Raw genomic sequence first — 18639 nt, 5'->3', positions numbered from 1 at the left:
CTTTTTTTAGCTCAGTTCAAAACCAAAAAATTTAATTTCTATAATCTTCTAAGATGTACTCTAATGATTTCTTTTTTTTCAAGAAACATAATTTTACGTGAAAAAAAATTGTATAATAAAATCTTATTTGATTTGATAAGACAATTATAAACTTACTCAACAATACAAAATATATTTGAATGGATTTTGTAATCTAATATCCTTTTTCTTCTCAACTGACTTTGATTAATATATGATACATCTCTACATAATTATTGTTTAAATTACTATATGTAATGTTTTATATCATTTTAAAGGAAATCCTCTAATTGTTTAAAAAATAACAAAAAGTATGAAACTTTTCACCACTGACAGATGACACTAAAGAATTTGATTAATTAATCAGGGCAGTTTTAATTTATATATCATATTATTATTATTTCTAACTAGAAAAAATCTAAAGTAAGAGAATCTAATATCCTCTTTCTAAAATACTAATTAGAATAAACATATTAACAAAAAGTCTAGAAAATTTTAAGTTTTACTTTGAATCATTTATAGGTAATTATTTTGTTGTTGTTAATTAAAAATTACATTTTATTTAATTTGTTTGTTATGCATTTTTTTTTGTTCTACATTCTTAGCAAATAAGCCACTTAATAATTTTTTTATTCATAAAATATTAAACTATATTTATTTGTATCCTTACTATTGTTTAGTATTGTACCCTTATACACTTGTTTTCTAATATAACTAGATTGTTTTAGAACTACAGTCAAAATTTAAAGAAATATCTTTAAGAAATGAAAAATAACATTTGGACAAAAATTAATCAAAATTAGTTTACATAATCATAAATTATATAAAATTATTTTCTATTAATATGGTTGACTGTTTGATTTATCATTTGATATTTTAGAATCATTACTGTAAGTTTTATACTGCAATGTAAATAATAAAATATTTTTTAACATTTTTTTAAACTAATTTTAATGTACATTTTATATAAAATTAATCTCTATTGACATCTCTTCTGACGTCATGTTGATTATATTAAATTCTGAAATAATATTTTATTTCAGTTAACTTTCTTGCAATTTTATTATCACTTTTGTATTTAATATTTATAGTTAATTACTTTAAATAAATTAAAAAATTGGTTTGTAAAAATATCTACTTTTTTGTTCAATAAATAACTTAGAGATTTATTTACAACTACTCTTCATAGAAAACTGGTTAATTGATTCAAGATATCTGAAGATAATTTTGGTACATGAAAATAACCTTTAAAATAATATTTGCTAATTTATAAGACTAAAACCAGCAGTTTATGTACAGTAAATGGAAAAGTCAGGCAGCAAACTAGCAATATGGTGAACTAAGCTTGTTTATATGAATCTTATTATAATATTGCAATAACTTCTCATTTTAAATAGATCATTTCAAAATTTTATTTGTGATGGATGTATTTCAATAATATTCTGTAGTTTCTTCATTCCAAAATTATTATATTTTTATAATATTTTGAGAAACACTATGTGCTAATTGTACTTATTTTTTATGTACATCTGTTTTATCTGTGAACTATGGGTTATGTTTAACACTTTTCTAAGAATCACTGTTTTTTCTGAATTATTCTGTAATTCTTTTTTGTTTTAGACCTTCTGCTTGTAAAAAAACCCTCCTTTCAAAGATTTATTTTAATTTCTTCTTGGTTAATTTATAAGTTTGGAAATTCTATTCCTGCTTTGTTTTAATTGTTCTTAGCATTAGCACAATATACACTTTAGTTTTTCTTTCTAGACAAATTTGTAGGATTTTCTTGGAAATTCTATTATCACTCATCCTTAAAACATGGCATATAAAAGTCACTCCCCTATCATGTATTATTTCTGTTCTATCTTTAAAATTCTGGAATAGCATTTTGTGGGGAGCTTAGTTTATATTTAAGGTACATGTTGTTCTTATGGGACCAATTCAATCTTATGTTTGTTGCTGTTATACAATTACAATTGTATTTGGTTGAGTAAAGTTAATTTTCATCTCTTATAGAAACAAGAAAAGCAAGTCAAATGTACATAGAACTTGGTATTATTTACTTTTTTCTTTTTTTTATGATGCATTGAAATTATTTAGAAGGGAATTTTATTTTTTAATTTCTTTCTTTTGGTTACTATTTCATTTATTTTTTGGTTGCTATTTTAGGGATGGTCATTTCTTTATTGTTTTGGTTGTTATTTCCCTTTAGTTTTAATTATGTTGGATATTTATTTATGGTTTATTTTTACTTCCTTATATGAAGTAAAGGAAGTATTATGATTGCAAAAAATTTTGGTTTTCAGATTTCAATGGAAATATCCATTTTGACCATCCCTGAATCCAGTTTTACTAGTTTCGGCATGACGTCTGTACGTACATACATATGTATCTCACATAACTCAAAAACGATTAGTCATAGGATGTTGAAATTTTGGATTTAGGACTGTTGTTACATTTCGATGTGCAATTCCCTTTTTGATTGTAATCGACTGAACCAAAAGTGTCCAAAAAAGCCCAAAATCAAAAATTTGGATTTTTTACTTTTTCTTAACTTCATAATAAGCCCTCACTGAGAGATTTTTAATCATATGTCATAAATGGTACTTGTTTTAATTGATTCCAGGGTTACAGAATAAAATTTTAATTAATTTTGATATTTGGGAAGGCACATCTGTTTTAGTCAGACTTAATCTCCTTTTTTTAATTTAAATGTATTGAATTATTAATAATTATAACCTCTGATTATAAAAAAAATTACAATAAATAGTAAATCAGTAATAACAATAAAAATAAAAAAAATATCACAAGTTATTAATGAAATAAAATTTTATTTACTTTTTCATTAAAAAAAAAAAATGTGTATATGTAATTTAATAGGCATACAAGGAAGTCATGTGTTGTTCACATACGATTTTTTTTTATGTTGTTCTGGATTTGGGTTTATTTTGTTATGATCATCTAATGTTGGTCATCTAATTCTGTTTATTCTTTATTGGGTTGTTTGATATTAAATATAGAGACAAATATAAATTATTTATAATTTTTTAGTAGAAATGCAGGCAATATTGTATTGCCTGTATTGTCTTTAATGTTCTATAAGAGGAATCCATTAGTATTGTTATTTGCTTTTTCTCTCCCTTTTATTTATTTTGTTTGTGCATTATTATGTCTGATTTATTTTCTTTTACTTTAATGTTGTTTGCCTAAATAAAAATACTAGTTTTTAGTATTTATCATTTTATTATTATTTATATACTATATATTTAATATCAGCTACTTTAATTGTTTAATTAACTTTGTTAATAACTACATAGTAATTAAAAGCAATGGCTAGTTAATGCTATGAAAACAAGGCAAAATGTCCAAAGTGCTGACAGCAATTTATTTTTCATTTAAAAAAAATTGTGTGTGGAAGATATAAGAAATTAAATTTCAGAATAATTGAGTAATTTTACCAGAAGCGTGTTAATATTTTATGATTATTGTAATACAGAAAGTAAATTAAGTATTATTCATGTTGTAGTTAACTTAAAACATACTAATATATAAGCAAGCATACTTCATTTTATAAGTTGTAATATTTCAGAAAATTAAGTTTGATCTGTTATAATATTTACTTATTAGAGTAACTTGTAATTAGTTTCAGTTACTACTGACATCTGATACTGGTAGTGTTTTAGTCTTATGAACACAAGGGTTTGAGTTCAAATCCTGGTCAAGTATTTTTTTACAGGTATGAAATATACATACATATTATTATTCAAAGTTTTAAGTTTGTGATAAATTATATACATCTCAAAGAGGTACTTGTACTATTGAATAATCTTAAAATATCAATATTTGATTAATGCAATGTTTTCACAAAGGCATCCACATATGAGTGAGCGAGATGGATGAATGTCTGTTTCACTTCCAGCAGTTAGGTAGTTTCAGCTAAAAAGCAGGCTATCCAGTGTTACTGTATAATTTTAGGTTCTAGTAACTGTTAATTATCATGTATCTAAAAATATAATGATATTGTAACATTAAACAGATTTCACAGATTTTAATAATTGGTAATAATTATAACATGCTCTTAGAATCTGGTGTATGCTCTCTAATTGGAAATGTTAAATCCATCCCTGCTGTACATTAATTCTGTCTTATACATTTTTGTACTTTTGAATTTTGAGTCTTTACCACAGGAATAAACAAATTGCATAAAAACATAGTTAACTATATTCATTATTTATTATATTGATTATTTAACAAATTAACAAAAGTAAAAAAAAAATAATATTTCTATAAATTATATTTTTCCAATGTATGTTTGTCAGAGTTTCTATCCTCTTTTCATAAAAAAAGTTTTCTTCTCAATACTTTTAACAGGTTAAAGTTAAGATTAGGAGGAGCAGATTGTACCAAACAAAAAAAAAATATTTCCAAATTAAATTTTTACAATAATTTAAAAAAATATATTTCACCAAACTGTCTTGTTGGAAGTTGGAATAAGTTAATTCACAACCTAATTTATCTACAATATTGTTGATCTTAATAACACACATCATGCATGCACGCATGCATTCACACATATACACATACACATACGCATTTGGATTAATCAACAAATAAAAGAAAAGCTAATTTTAAAGTAAAAAGTATAAATCACAAAAAACTTGAATAGATTATATTTAAACAAAATTATTTTTTGTAATGTTATGGCGCACTGAACATTTGACTTCTTTCTTTTTCATAATTTGAAACATTGCTGGTAATAATTTCAGTAGAACCACTAAACCACAACACTACAACTCATTGATGTACGTTAATGTATTTCCAACTAAAAAGCATTGAATATGTGCTAAAGATAATATTTTAAATCTGGTTTGAATATTCAATCCATATTTTTTGTTATCAGACAGAATCTCTGTAATTTAATAAAAAGTGTAAGCACACTGCCCCTACCAGCCAGTGTAAGATGCCTCTTGCACCTCCCTCCCATTCTGCTGTAAATCTTTTTTATATCACTCTTTAGTCTAGTTTTTTTTAATAAAATTGCATAAAGTGTAGTGACAAAGTTACAGTCGAATTTATGATACAGTGATGTAACAAAGCTGATTTTTCTCATGAAATAGTATAAAATATTGTATACCTGATACTTCATCAATGGATTTATGTATACTTAAGTTAATACAAGATGTTTATAGTTTTATTATATATATATAAATGTATAAATGGCATACATTATTCTAAGTAAATTAATCAGGTAAGTAAGGAAACACATTTGAACTTGGGACCACCTTTCATTTGGAGGTCCCAGATACAAATCCCGATCAGGCATGACATTTTCACACATGCTACAAATCATTCATCTCATCCTCTGAAGCAATATCTAATGGTGGTCCTGGAGGTTAAACAAAAAAAAGTTAGGAAACACAAGAATAAATGTAAGCTTGTTTAAAATAAATATAAAAAAGAGTAAAATGAAAAAACAGATTATCACTTGAACTGGCGATTGTGCTGTTAAACTTTGTATAATGCACATCTAAGAATTTATTCCAAAAGGTGAGCTCACACTTTCAGTTATAAAAATGGTTAAAAAAATAACTGAAAATTTTCCTTGCAGAAAATGGGCTCTTTGCATAATTTTTAGTCACACTGAATAATAATTTTTTTCACATTGAATTGAGAAAATATGCAACATATGATTATTCTATTAAATTCTCTCATCCCATATCTCAAAATAACTTATTTCACTCTTTGTGATATTCTCCATCCACTCATTAAATGCAAAGTGAAGCTATGTTGATAATGAAAGATGAGATATGCAAAATATTGATTTCAAAGCAAATGTTTCATTCAGACATGTGTATTTATACTAGTGTATGGAAACGTAGTTTGGAATAAAATGAGGCATCTTATTTTCAACATTAAGTTAGTGCAACAAATTTTTTTCATAACATTGTTAGTAAGTGAACCTATATTCAGAAGACCACCTATTGGTACCTATTCTAGTCAATAGCCACTAAATTTATTTTCACTAGCGACAACAGGTATAAAAGTTACCATTATAAATGATATCTGTAGCTTGTGTATGAAAAATGTCATGTCGGACTGGGATTCCAACCCAGAATGATACTGATGAAAGCCAGACTCTACCCCTCACAATGGAAGTTGGTGAAATGGTAAATTTTTATTCCTTCTAAAGTCAACAGTTAATCCCCAAAAGTACTGTCAGACTCTTGTGAATTGTAAACATCAACACTCAAAAGAATCAAGCTGGCAACATTTTCTACTCATTTTTCAAAAATCAAAACATGAAACATTATTTATTTATATTATATTATGTTAAATTTTGAAATTCATCTTTCTCAGTTTCAAGATTTGTATCATTTGATGACACCTCGATTAAAGAAGGAATAATAAAAAAAGTAAGTTAGTGCCAAAGATAAATTTTTCTAAAAAAAGTTTATTTCTTTTAGGAAAAACCTGAACTTAAAATAAGTTTCCAGTTGTGAATTAAATAAAATAAGCAAATCAACTTTTATCATTTAACTGCTTTACACAAATATAAACTTTAGAGAGAACTTTTGTATACTAAAAAAGCAGACTCAATTCTTTAGTTATACTAAAGAAGCAGAGAGCAGAATAGTTTCAACTGAACTACTTGTCAATTCAGTTAATAAAATTTCTCAGTTTTTAAGGATAGCCATAACTTATTTTTCATAGGAATTTGGCCCATAGTCACAATTTTAATTACTTGCTGTCTGCATGTACAGCATTGGTAAAGTGGCATTTAATGTGACAAAGAATCTGCCACCTTTTCCCATAGTCTGTAATTTACATGGCATGATTTATTTTTTACAAATAAAATTGAAAACAACTGACAATTATGTAATGGTTGTTGTAATAGTTTTATGAGTGACAGTGCTATGAAAAACTGGTACCAGAATTTCAGATAGTGGACAAGGTAAAAAATTCAAGCAGTTGCTATTTAATTGGTAGGCAAGTGTTTTAGATCATATGAGATTATTGCCAACCAAATTTATGAAACTTGAAATCACAGTAACATCAAGAGTTTATTGTGAAATTTTGAAGAGGTCAAGCCAAAATAAATATAGAAAATGCATATGGAAGATGTTTTTTCTGTAAGCCGAAGTGTAGTCTACTATAGGGTAAAATATAGATAAAGGTCGAAGGTCAGAAAACAAATTCCATCACAATAAAATCTACATAACAAATAATATAAAGGGTATACAGAATCTAAATGCACACTAACTTATAAGTTAACTTTATTTTTTTAGACTAGGGAAGGTTTGTCTAAATATCAAATAGTACAAGCTTCATCCAAATAAATATGATCTTTAATATCACAGTAATCAGCTAATTTTAATTAAGAACTTTTAGGACATGAGGGTGATCAATGAAGTGCTTGGCTGGGGTCAATTATTAATTAGGTACCCCCGAATATCAATAATAGTAAAAAGAGCACTAGGATAGTTTTTCAGTATTACTTTATTTTTCATATGTTTTCAAAATAATTTCCATCAACTGTTATACACTTCTCTGACCTTTGAAACCATTCTTCAAAGAAATCTTGCTATATGTTTTGTAGGAAGTATGAATATACCGATATTCATCAGTATGAATATTGATGAAATATTTTTTCATCAAATATGAAAAAAATTTCATACTTGATTAAGAGATCAAGTATGATCTCTTAACATCTCAAGATGTTAGGAGATCATCATCACTCATAAAATGCCTCTGTTTCAGTCTGTTCTTGAATAGCAGAAAGTAATGTGGGGCAAGGACAGGACTGTAAGGAGGATGCTCTAACAGTTTATTCTAGTACTGGCTGTATACTCAAAGCAAACTTTGGCATTATCATGGTGAAGAATCCATGAGTCTATCCTTGACTGTGGGCGCAACTTCTAAAGAGTTTCAACAACTTTAGGTGGGCATTCCTCACGATACCACTTCCTTGTTTTCAACACAACACACTCTAAAATTCCTCTCACACTAAAAAATATGGCCACCATTCTCTTCATTGCTGATCTGGACTTGTGAACAGCCACAGGGGTCTCTTATCCTCGAACACCACATTTAATAATGAACCTTGGTTGGAAAGTCATAACAGTACAACCAAGTTTTGTTATCTTCCACAATATTTTTTACATAGGAAAAATTCCCATTTTCAAACCTTTTCAGTATTTCACAGCAGCATGAAATATGATGTGTCATCTTATTATTGGTCAAGTTATATGGCATCCAAACTGGCAAACCAGTTTGCCAGTTCTTCCTATCTAGCAAACCCCAAGTGTATGAGTGCAGCTACCAAGAGGAGATTATTGCCTCGTCTTGAATTCTTCCGAGCGGCTTTCACAGCTGTCATTAAGGGTTTTGAAAATCTTGCCTCAAAACCTAAGGAATTAACTGCAGTCCATAAACCGGCCCTGGCCCCAGTGCAGCTGCAATGTATGCTGAGGTGGTTAGGGGTGGATGTGAAACCAGCCAGTCCAAAAAACCTGAAGTTGCGTTTGTCAACAGGGCGCAGGGCTCGACTGTGTCCAGCAGTCAGCTGAAGAAAGATCTCCAGATTGCCCTTCGGGGTGGCCGGAAAGGACTTAAAATCAGGAACATTAAAGAGACCGGCAAGGGATTAGTTGTGGTAGCGAATGATACAGAGACCATTCAGGCAATTAGAGATTCCACGGCGGTTAAGCAATTGAATTTGAAAATGGACCCGAAGAGAACGCGTAGGCACCGTATTATAGTCTATGATATTGACTGTAACCTTGCCGATGAAATTGTCTTTTCCTTCACTAGGGAGCAGAACACTAATTTGGATGAAGCCACCTTCCAGCGGAACTACAGGTTGGTCTTTAAAACGCGCACTCCGTCGTTCAGTAAAGGGAATAGAGACCCTTCGGGCGTTGTGTATAGAGCCCTTGGATATAAATGCAGGAAAGATGCCCTCTTGTCAGCTTTGTACCCGCGAGGATGTGGTGATTGATAAGGACCGTGATCTTAATATTTTGTTGAATGATTTGTTCCCGGATGACGCTATGGTGGGTGAGGTTTCATACCACCGGCGTGTCAGGCGTTAAGTCGCGATTTTCGAGATCGACTTAAAATCTTCTGAGATCACTGAGACGGAGGTGCGCCAGGTGATCTGTAGTATGGCACGGCACAAGGCCTCCGGATATGATTGTATCACAGTGGAGCTCCTCGTCCAACCGCTTCCAGTAGTCTTTGGTCCTCTAACTAGAATATGTTGCTCTTCGCCGGCCACTTTCTGGCGTGTTGGAAGCGTGGAGTCTTGGTGTTGTTGTTCAAAGGTGGCGACAATGAACCTACTGTTAGTTCTTCTTACCGTCCACTAACGCTCTTGCCCGCGATTGGCAAAGTTTATGAGAAGGTCCTATATTTGCGTATTAATGTTAGATTGGCCAGTGATCATTTGCTAATGGACAACCAGTATGGTTTGCGATCGGGTAAGAGCACTGAGAATGCCATACTAAAGGTGATGGATATAACTTCCTCAAGTCCATGTAAACGAGGTAAAGGTCCGCGTAACGAGGTAAAGTTCCGAGCTGCTTGTGCATGTGAGACGCTCCGAATGTGGAGTGTCCAACATAAGATGATTTTCAGCCCAGAGAAAACCATAATGATATTGCTTAAGGGCCGATTGGCTGCTTCCCGACGAATCCGGGTTCGGATGGATGGTTTTCTCATTTGGAACGATACGGCTCAAAAACACCTGGGTGTTACCCTCGATGAGAATTTTCGGTTCAAGGAACATCTACAGTATGTAGCAAAAAAGGCCGCTGATGCTTTCTGTGGAATCATCGATAGTCATTGAGGAGTCATCGAGTCATTCATCGATAGAGGGTTGAATTACCGTACCATGCGTATCCTTTACAAAGGTGTCAGCGAAGCTATTATGCTGTATGCCGCGCCTATCTGAGCTTACCGCATGGCTTTTAGGTATTGCGCAGACATTTTGCTGCGGGGCCAGCGACTCCTCTTGCTGGCTGTGATAGGCGGTTCTAGAACAGTCTCGCGGGAGGTAGTCTGTGTTATAGCCGGAGTCAAACCAATAGATATCTTGGCTAATGAGCGTAAAGAACGATACATTTCCAAGGTAAATAACCTATTGACGTCAGAACGAAAGCAGGAAATTGAAGACCGGGCCCTTGCATCTTGGCATGTCAGGTGAGGCGAATCCCCCACTGGTCGCTACACGCATGGTACATTTCCTGTAATGTCTGATTTAGGTGCGATTGGATGGGTCTTTTCCAATCGGTATGTCACACAGTTTCTCTCCGAGCATGGTGCCTTTCGGGCGAGTTTGGCTAGGTTTCGTTTGGTGTATTCGAGTCAATGCCCGGATTGTGGGACGTATGATGCAGTGGACCACGTCCTCTATGTCTGTCCCCGATACGAGGTCGAACGTTCACGAGCTGTTAGGGAACTTGAGAATATGCATTCTTTTCTGGAACTCCGTATTAACTAGATGATCCGCGAGGAATGGTCTATAGTAACTGGTTTTCTTCGCGCCTTGTGGTGTGTAGGTCTGCAAATGGAGTTTAATCGATGTACTATATCGTAGTAGGATCTCGGGTGGCTGGGTTCCGGCTTAGGCATTGGATTGGTTGGGATTCGTTTCTGATTGTTTGTGATACGTTTTGGAACTTCTCCTGGTGGGAGTGGCCGCCGGGGTATGGTAACCCGTGCGACTGGTGACGTGGCTTCTCTCCGCCAGTGGCGGTCCTGATCGTGACTTGGTAATGCCACGCGAGACACCATGATGGGACCGGGTGTTGGTCCTCGGCTCCTACACGGACCGGAATGAGGTTACGTTCCCCTTGTTAGGTGACCTATATTGGTCGACTTATTTGGGTGTAGGTCTGAATTTCTAAGCTGCGTAAGACACAATTTTGATTGGTGTGAGTGTAGCACTAATTTAACTTTAAACTCGTCCGTTTTCTGAGGCATTCACAGTCACGAACGGTGCTGTCAAATCTGGACTAGGCGCGGGGTTCGCGCTTCCGCGGTCTCAGTCAGTTAGTATGAGTGAATCATGTTAGGTTGGATGTGAAGGTGTCCGTTTGAGGCCTACGTGAAGGCAAAATTTGATTTGTATTTTACTGATGCAAATGTCTGCTGAGGCATTTACATCGGTGGCATCCTGACTGAGGCCTGGCTCCTGACTGTGAGATGTAATCAGTTAGAGGGTCTAAAGATGACCTCTGGTGAAGCCCCTCAGGGCTTGTAACGGAGAGGGTGATGTGGCGACCAGTAATGTCACAAGGGGGAAGACATCCACCCATCTTCCCCCTATGGGATTGGGATGGTACATTAATGTCCATGGACACCTCTTTTTGGTGGCAGGTCATGACAATTGACCTGACCTTGGAGCATCCTTAAGTGCAAAATTTTCTACTTCAAACTATTGGTACCACCTATATATTTTTGTACAATGAGGACAATGCTCTCCAAACACAGAAGTGATTCCTCTAAACATTGATCAATATTTAACCCACATATAAAAATAGTTGTGAAAAATTGCCAGTTATTCAGTTTTCTACCATAATGATATCACTATCTCTTTTCATTAATACTGTTAACGAGCAAATGTTAACTGAGATGGTGACTAGAGCAGCTGCAGTGCAGGTTGGGACCTGTCTAAACATATGCTAACTTATAACCTTCTGTAATGATCGATTCTGTCATATTGCAAAACTTCCCTAGTGCCTTTTGTATATGTAATATTTTTTCTACTTTTAAGTTTTAGTTTTATGCATATACTAATTATGACATATTAAACTAATATAATAGTCAGGTTTATGACAAGACATCTTCAAGAGAGATGGCAGTAGATCAATAATTCATATTCATAAACCAACAATCAAACCAAATTGTTACTATTTTTTAACACAACTTTTTATAAGAAATGAAGTAAAATTTGACCAACACAGGAGTTCTTTGAATCTCTAATTAAATATTAAAATGATTGATAATTTGCAGTCAATCATACAAATTTGTGATAATCTTTTTATTCTCGCAAGATAGATGAGATGCCAAATTGAATTACTCACACTTAATTCTGTTTGACTAGACTGATTTAAGTTGTGTCATTTAAAATTTTGTTTTTCTGTCTTTAAATGAGATTCATACAAAAGTGTCAATAAAACCCCTTGGATTAATTTTGTCCACATATTTACCAATTTATGGGATATTTATATATTATTTATAGAAATCCTTTAGACTTTCTCCATGAAGGTCTTGTTAAAGTTTTATTGGTTCTATTTTTGGTTACTTGGTGTTTGGAAAAATAATATTAACTTTATTATTATTTTTTTATTAATTTCAATTTGTTGATCTTTATTTTATTATTTCTAGTTCCTAACAAATATTTTCAGTTAATAGGCAATTGAGGTGAAGGAGATATTTCTCTAATTCATGGCTTTCTCTATCTATTAGACTTAAAAAAAAGTGAAAAAAGATATTTGATCAATATAAAATATATTCTCAGTCATTTAATTATTATTTAGTACTTTAAAAACTAATGGAAATAAAAAACAATTTTTCTTAAACTATTTCTACTAATAAAGTTTAATCAGCAATAAACGATTCTACATTAGAAGCAGCAATTGGTACCAAACTGCACATTATACATACATTAGTACATTGTTATTAAGTAAATAAAAATTTTGCATCTATGATAAAGATCATGTAAAATAAGATACTTCATCACAGAATGATAAAAGTAAAGCGCATTATTAAAGATAAGATTAAATCTCTCGATAGCATCACTGAATTAATCTGTGTTAATTTACATAAACTCTCTCATCTCTTTCATTTCATGAAAAATCATTTTTTTTTCCTAATCTGATTTTATGAGTAGGAAATGGATGTAAGTAATTTATCAAGTAATTTAAAGTAATTTATCTCAAACTTCAATGGATGAGAATATTTTACAATCTAAGTTGACTTTATAAGAGTGTATTGTAGCTAAAATAGGTTTTCTCTCTATCATTATTTTTTCTGGTTAAGTTAAGTTATTAGGATAGGTTTATTTACCTGTCACATATTTCCGAAAATCAGTTTTACTTGGGCTTCAAACTTATAAGTATCAAAGTTCTTGGTAGGTAGTTTGTTGTAGTAATTCACAAATACACATAAATGTATAAAAGCTTACACAGGTATAAAACTGATGAGTGAAACTACACAAAGACATTCACTAGAAAAGAAATGAAGAATTCACATACATATCCATCTAGAACCATAAACCATGTAATTTAGTTTAGTAAAGGTGGGCTATAAACAATTTTAAGATTATTTATTCATTAAGAACAAAAGTTATGTATCTATAAAAGTAAAATTTCTGATATTTTAAAATGAAATAAATAGTTGAATGGAAAGAAAAATTGCTGAATTGACTGCTAAGAAATAGAAGTTAGACAATGGGTATCTTAAAGGAATGCAGATTCAATATGTAACCCACTGGGTTGGTCTAGTGAACACATCATCGCAAATCAGCTTATTTTGAAGCCAAGAGTTCTACGGTTCAAATCCTAGTAAAGGCACTTACTTTTATATAGATCTCAATACTAGATCACAGATACCAGTGTTCTTTGGTGGTTGGATTTCAATTAACCACAAATCTCAGAAATTGTTGACTTGAGACTATATAAGAGACTACACTTCATTTACATTCATACCTTACAATGGTTCCTGATCCTTTACATCAAAAAATAATAAATTGTGATTGTGGTATAAAAACTAAGGAAAAAATAAATAAGAAGAAAAAGTTGTTCATCAATAGTATTTAAATTACTTCTAAGCACAAGTAGTTGACACTAACAAGAATTTTCTTAAAACGTTGTAAGCATTTTTCCAAGATAATTTTAATTTTAGAGAAAATTCTATTGCACTAACTCTTCCATCAATGGAAAAATAATATTATTGCATTAACTTCTATTATTACTTATTTACAAATGTTAAAACTAGAAAAATGTACTACTACTACTACTACTACTACTACTTAAAAATGAGATAAAATGAAATTTATTTTCACCACTTAAGAATAGTTTTAATTTTTATTTTTTACATTAACAATATAACACATGTCAGTACGATGTGTAAATGGAATATCTGTGATTTAAACGGCGTTCTTTCTAGTTTCACGAACAAATATGGCAGTCTTATAGTCAATATATGAAGTTATCAGCTGTTGGCGACAGGCGGACAAACGCCGAATTAAACAGTCGTGTTGAAATGGCGGTATTGCGGTGTGTGTTAAGTGTTATTGATTTTTATGTTCTGTAAATTTGTATTGCATACTTTGCACGTTGTGTAATGTGCGAAAATATTTGCAGCCCCTTTAACAGGGAAGAAGAAGATGAGGTCAGTGCAGTAATTTTATAATTTAAAAAAATTACTTTTACTGGAATAACCTATAGTGTATGTTATGATTTTACGAATCGTACTTCATTAGCATTTTTAACCTGTTACTCTTTTTTCATATGAATTATTGCGGTACCGGTTTATCAACTGTTAAAACCGTCACTTCCATATGTTTTTGCCAGTATTTTGATATAAGCAAGTAGCTATTTCTTGAAGGTTTCCTTTGTAGTTCTTTACTGCTGAAATTTGTGTACCCGTAAATTATTATAATTAAAAAATTAGCTAAGTTGACATTGTTCATTTGAAGATTGCTTGCTTTTATGAAATCAAGCATTATTTTCAATGTTTAATTTTTTTCCTTCAATGCACTGGTTTGTTAATGAAGTGTAAATTTGTTAAATTCATGTCGTGTTTGACGGGTATTGATATTTAACATCTTTATTTGAATATTCAGTGAAGTGTGAACTAAAAAAATGTTAAAAACTAAGTATGAACTAGTAATTCCTTATCAGGATTTGTTCTGCAAATGCATAAGTGAATTATTATCAAAAGTTGCTTGTTATTTGTCAAAAAAAAATTTATTTTGCCATTGCCCCTCCAGTTTTATAGGCCGCACTTTTTTTGTGTTGAACTAATTCACCACAGAAGCTTTGAAACTTGTACATGGAAATGAGGAATTAGAATTTTGTAACTTATTAAAAATGCCTTGCCCGATTGGGATTCGAACCTAGGGCCTCTGGATGAAAGGGTTTTAAATAAAATTTTTAATAAAACTTACTAATTGAAGACTTTTTATACTCAAGAACTTGTTAATGGATAAATAATTATTACTTGGTTTTTTTTGTTGGAAAAACCTTAAATTTGGTACATATCTGTATATCATAATATGCATTTCCTCCCTTTATAATTAAGAAAACATCTAATTTTGTGTCAGATGCATTATTGTAGCTTGATTTTGTAATATTTTGAAAATCTGCTTGATAAATCAGTTCAGACTAAACTTTTAAATTTTTAAGTTAAAAGATCAGCACAAACCTTTGTTCAGTGTAAACTGGATTTGTTAATAATATATATCACTTGTATGAAGTATCATTTAAGAAAATAAACTGAAATAGTGAAAAATTCCTTGTAATCGTGAAAAATGTCAGTTTTCACATTTCAATGGAAATATTCGGTTTGAATAGTTTCGTCATGATGTATGTATGTATGTATCTAATATTACTCAAAACAATTAGTGTAGAATGTTGACATTTTGGATTTAGGACTGTTGTACATCTAGTTGTGCACCTTCCCTTTTTATTGCAATCGACTGGACCAAAAGTGTCCAATAAAGCCCAAATCCAAAACATTTTGATTTTGAATTTTTTTTTAACTACAGTAATAAGTCCTCATTGAGAGCTTTTCAATAATATATCATAAGTGGTACTTATTTTCATTGGTTTCCTAGTTATAACCAAAATAAAATTCTAATTAATGATATATTTGCATCATAGGGGAAGGCACATCGGTTCGAATCAGACTTCATTTCCTTTTTTTTAACTTTTTTTTTTAATTTAAATATCTTGATTTATTAATAATTATTAACCTCTGATTATATAAAAAATTATAATAAATAATAAATTAATAATAACAATACAAAAATATCACAAGTATTAATGAAATAAAAGTTTACATACTTTTCAATTTAAAAACATGTGTATATGTAATTTAATAGGCGTACAAGGAAGTCATGTGGTGCATATCAGATTTTTACTTTAAGTTTCTATAATTTTTCAGAAAACTGAAACCATGAACAGTACAATTTTATCCATCAGTAAGTAATCAGGTTTATTTTTAACTTAATAAATGAGTTATATTATAGTTTCCAAGGGTTCTTCATGAATACCAGATTTGATCTAGTATTTCTTGAATACTAAATTGTGGATACCGGTGTTCTTTGGTGGTCTGGTTCAATTAACCACATATCTCAGGAATGTCGACCTGACTGTACAAGACTACACTTCATTTACATTCATACATATCATCCTCATTCATCCTCTCAAGTAATACCTTACGGTGGTTCCGGAGGATAAACAGACAAAGAAAGGGTTCATTGTGAATGCTTTTAGTATTAACATTTTTAAGTCTTCTGACTGAAACTTAGTCATTTAGGTACCTAGGTCTATAAGTTATTTTGTTTCAGACTGTAAAACAAGTATTATTTACATCCAGTGCCTACCTCTGAGAAAAAGTTCATCGTTGATGAAATAGGATGAGTGTACCCACTAAATTAATCCAAACTAAACAAATTACTTAATCAAAGTTATTTTAATAATCATCAGATGTATATTTTTAATCAGCTTAACTTATTGTTGTGTCATTAAAAAGTAATAAAGTTAAAATAATTTTTTTGGAGTATCCCAGGAGGAAGGCATATGTGTTTCTTTTTTCTCTAGTTGATAATGTTCACCATGCAAGCCCAAAAAAGTTTTCTAGTACAATCTTTATAACCATTTCATATTCTAATGCACTAGCATAATAATAATAATATATATATTATAAGATTATATATATCTTATATATAATCTTATAAGATATAGATTCTAAGATCTGTATAAGATTATATATTCTAAACTTATGCATTAGAGTATGTAATGAGATTACATTTTGTTTGAAAATGCTAAACTTTACTGGTATTTGAACCTATGGTTTTTTGTATGAAATGTGTGTTTGTTTATGCTCCTAAAAATTTACTGTACTGATTTTTAATTATTCAATTTATAATTTTGACAGCTTGATGATACTGGCTATAACATTAAATGCTTTTATTACATTATTTATTCATCATTTGTATGAAAAATAGAGATGCAGGAATTGACCTTAGCCATGCTTTTAAAGAATATAAAATACGCATTTTAAAGAGTAGTAAGAGTATAATCAAATATTTTAGAGTAATGTATATTTTTAAAGAGGAGGATGTCTGAAATAATGCCATTCTGTTTGAAAATGCGAGGAATTTATAAAAAACTAGCCATTTTGAATGCCAGTGTGGTAAGCACATCTGCAAGCCAGGAAGAACTGCATCGGGAAACTAGGGTACTAGTACTAGTGTGCCAGTTTATTTGAATATTGTTTAATGAATGTGTAATTTATTAAATCATTAGAATTTAAAAAAAAATTGTTTGAAGTTGATACTAGAATAAATAAGCTAAAAATTAAAATTTTCATGAATAAGGAATCAAGTCATTATTTAAATCTTATGTAAAATATTGTATGTGCTATGAACATGTATAGTTTGGGAAAAAGGTTTTAAAATGTAGTAGTCTATTCATAAATTATATGTATTTATTTCCCATGACCAGATATAATGTGGTTTTTCAACTCTTTTCTTTCATACTATAACACCTTGCTTGTTAATATAGAAATTACTATGAATTAATAGTTATATGTCTTTTATGTGGCCTAATCATAATGATTCTAAACGACCTGATCTGATCCAGAGTCAAAAATTGCATATTGTTTCTTAGAAGTGACAAACATCTAGTATCAGACTTATTAAGGAAAGTAAAGAAATTAAGTGATTTCTTGTTGCTTTACTTAGCAAGCTAAATAAAATGTTGTACATCAATGTGCACATTGTAATGCAGATAACATTGAGCCCTACAAGTGATGCATTCAGTCCGTTGTACACAATAATTAGATATGTTATGAATATAATTACTCAAGAAAAAGGAACCAAGAAAGACTATGACATATAGTGTAATTTTTTTTTTGTCTTCAGTCATTTGACTGGTTTGATGCAGCTCTCAAAGATTCCCTATCTAGTGCTAGTCGTTTCATTTCAGTATACCCTCTACATTCTACATCCCCAACAATTTGTTTTACATATTCCAAACGTGGCCTGTCTACACAATTTTTCCCTTCTACCTGTCCTTCCAATATTAAAGCGACTATTCCAGGATGCCTTAGTATGTGGCCAATAATTCTGTCTCTTCTTTTAACTATATTTTTCCAAATGCTTCTTTCTTCATCTATTTGCCGCAATACCTCTTCATTTGTCACTTTATCCACCCATCTGATTTTTAACATTCTCCTATAGCACCACATTTCAAAAGCTTCTAATCTTTTCTTCTCAGATACTCCGATCATCCAAGTTTCACTTCCATATAAAGCGACACTCCAAATATACACTTTCAAAAATCTTTTCCTGACATTTAAATTAATTTTTGATGTAAACAAATTATATTT

At 30.9% G+C, this 18639-nt stretch overlaps 1 protein-coding gene across 1 annotated transcript in view; it reads left to right on the top strand.

Annotated features, from left to right (window-relative positions):
* Nucleotides 1-14264: 14264 nt before the first annotated feature.
* Nucleotides 14265-18639, top strand: part of qm (geranylgeranyl pyrophosphate synthase quemao) — a 56221-nt gene continuing 51846 nt past the window's right edge. The window contains exon 1 of the mRNA XM_075360018.1: nucleotides 14265-14412. Coding sequence (XP_075216133.1) covers nucleotides 14365-14412 — 48 coding nt within the window. The 5' untranslated portion in view covers nucleotides 14265-14364. The remainder of the gene's footprint in view (nucleotides 14413-18639) is intronic.

The sequence above is a fragment of the Lycorma delicatula genome, chromosome 3 (genome assembly GCF_047948215.1).
Source record: "Lycorma delicatula isolate Av1 chromosome 3, ASM4794821v1, whole genome shotgun sequence".
NCBI lineage: Eukaryota > Metazoa > Arthropoda > Insecta > Hemiptera > Fulgoridae > Lycorma > Lycorma delicatula.
This window is presented reverse-complemented; position numbering and strand designations above follow the sequence as displayed.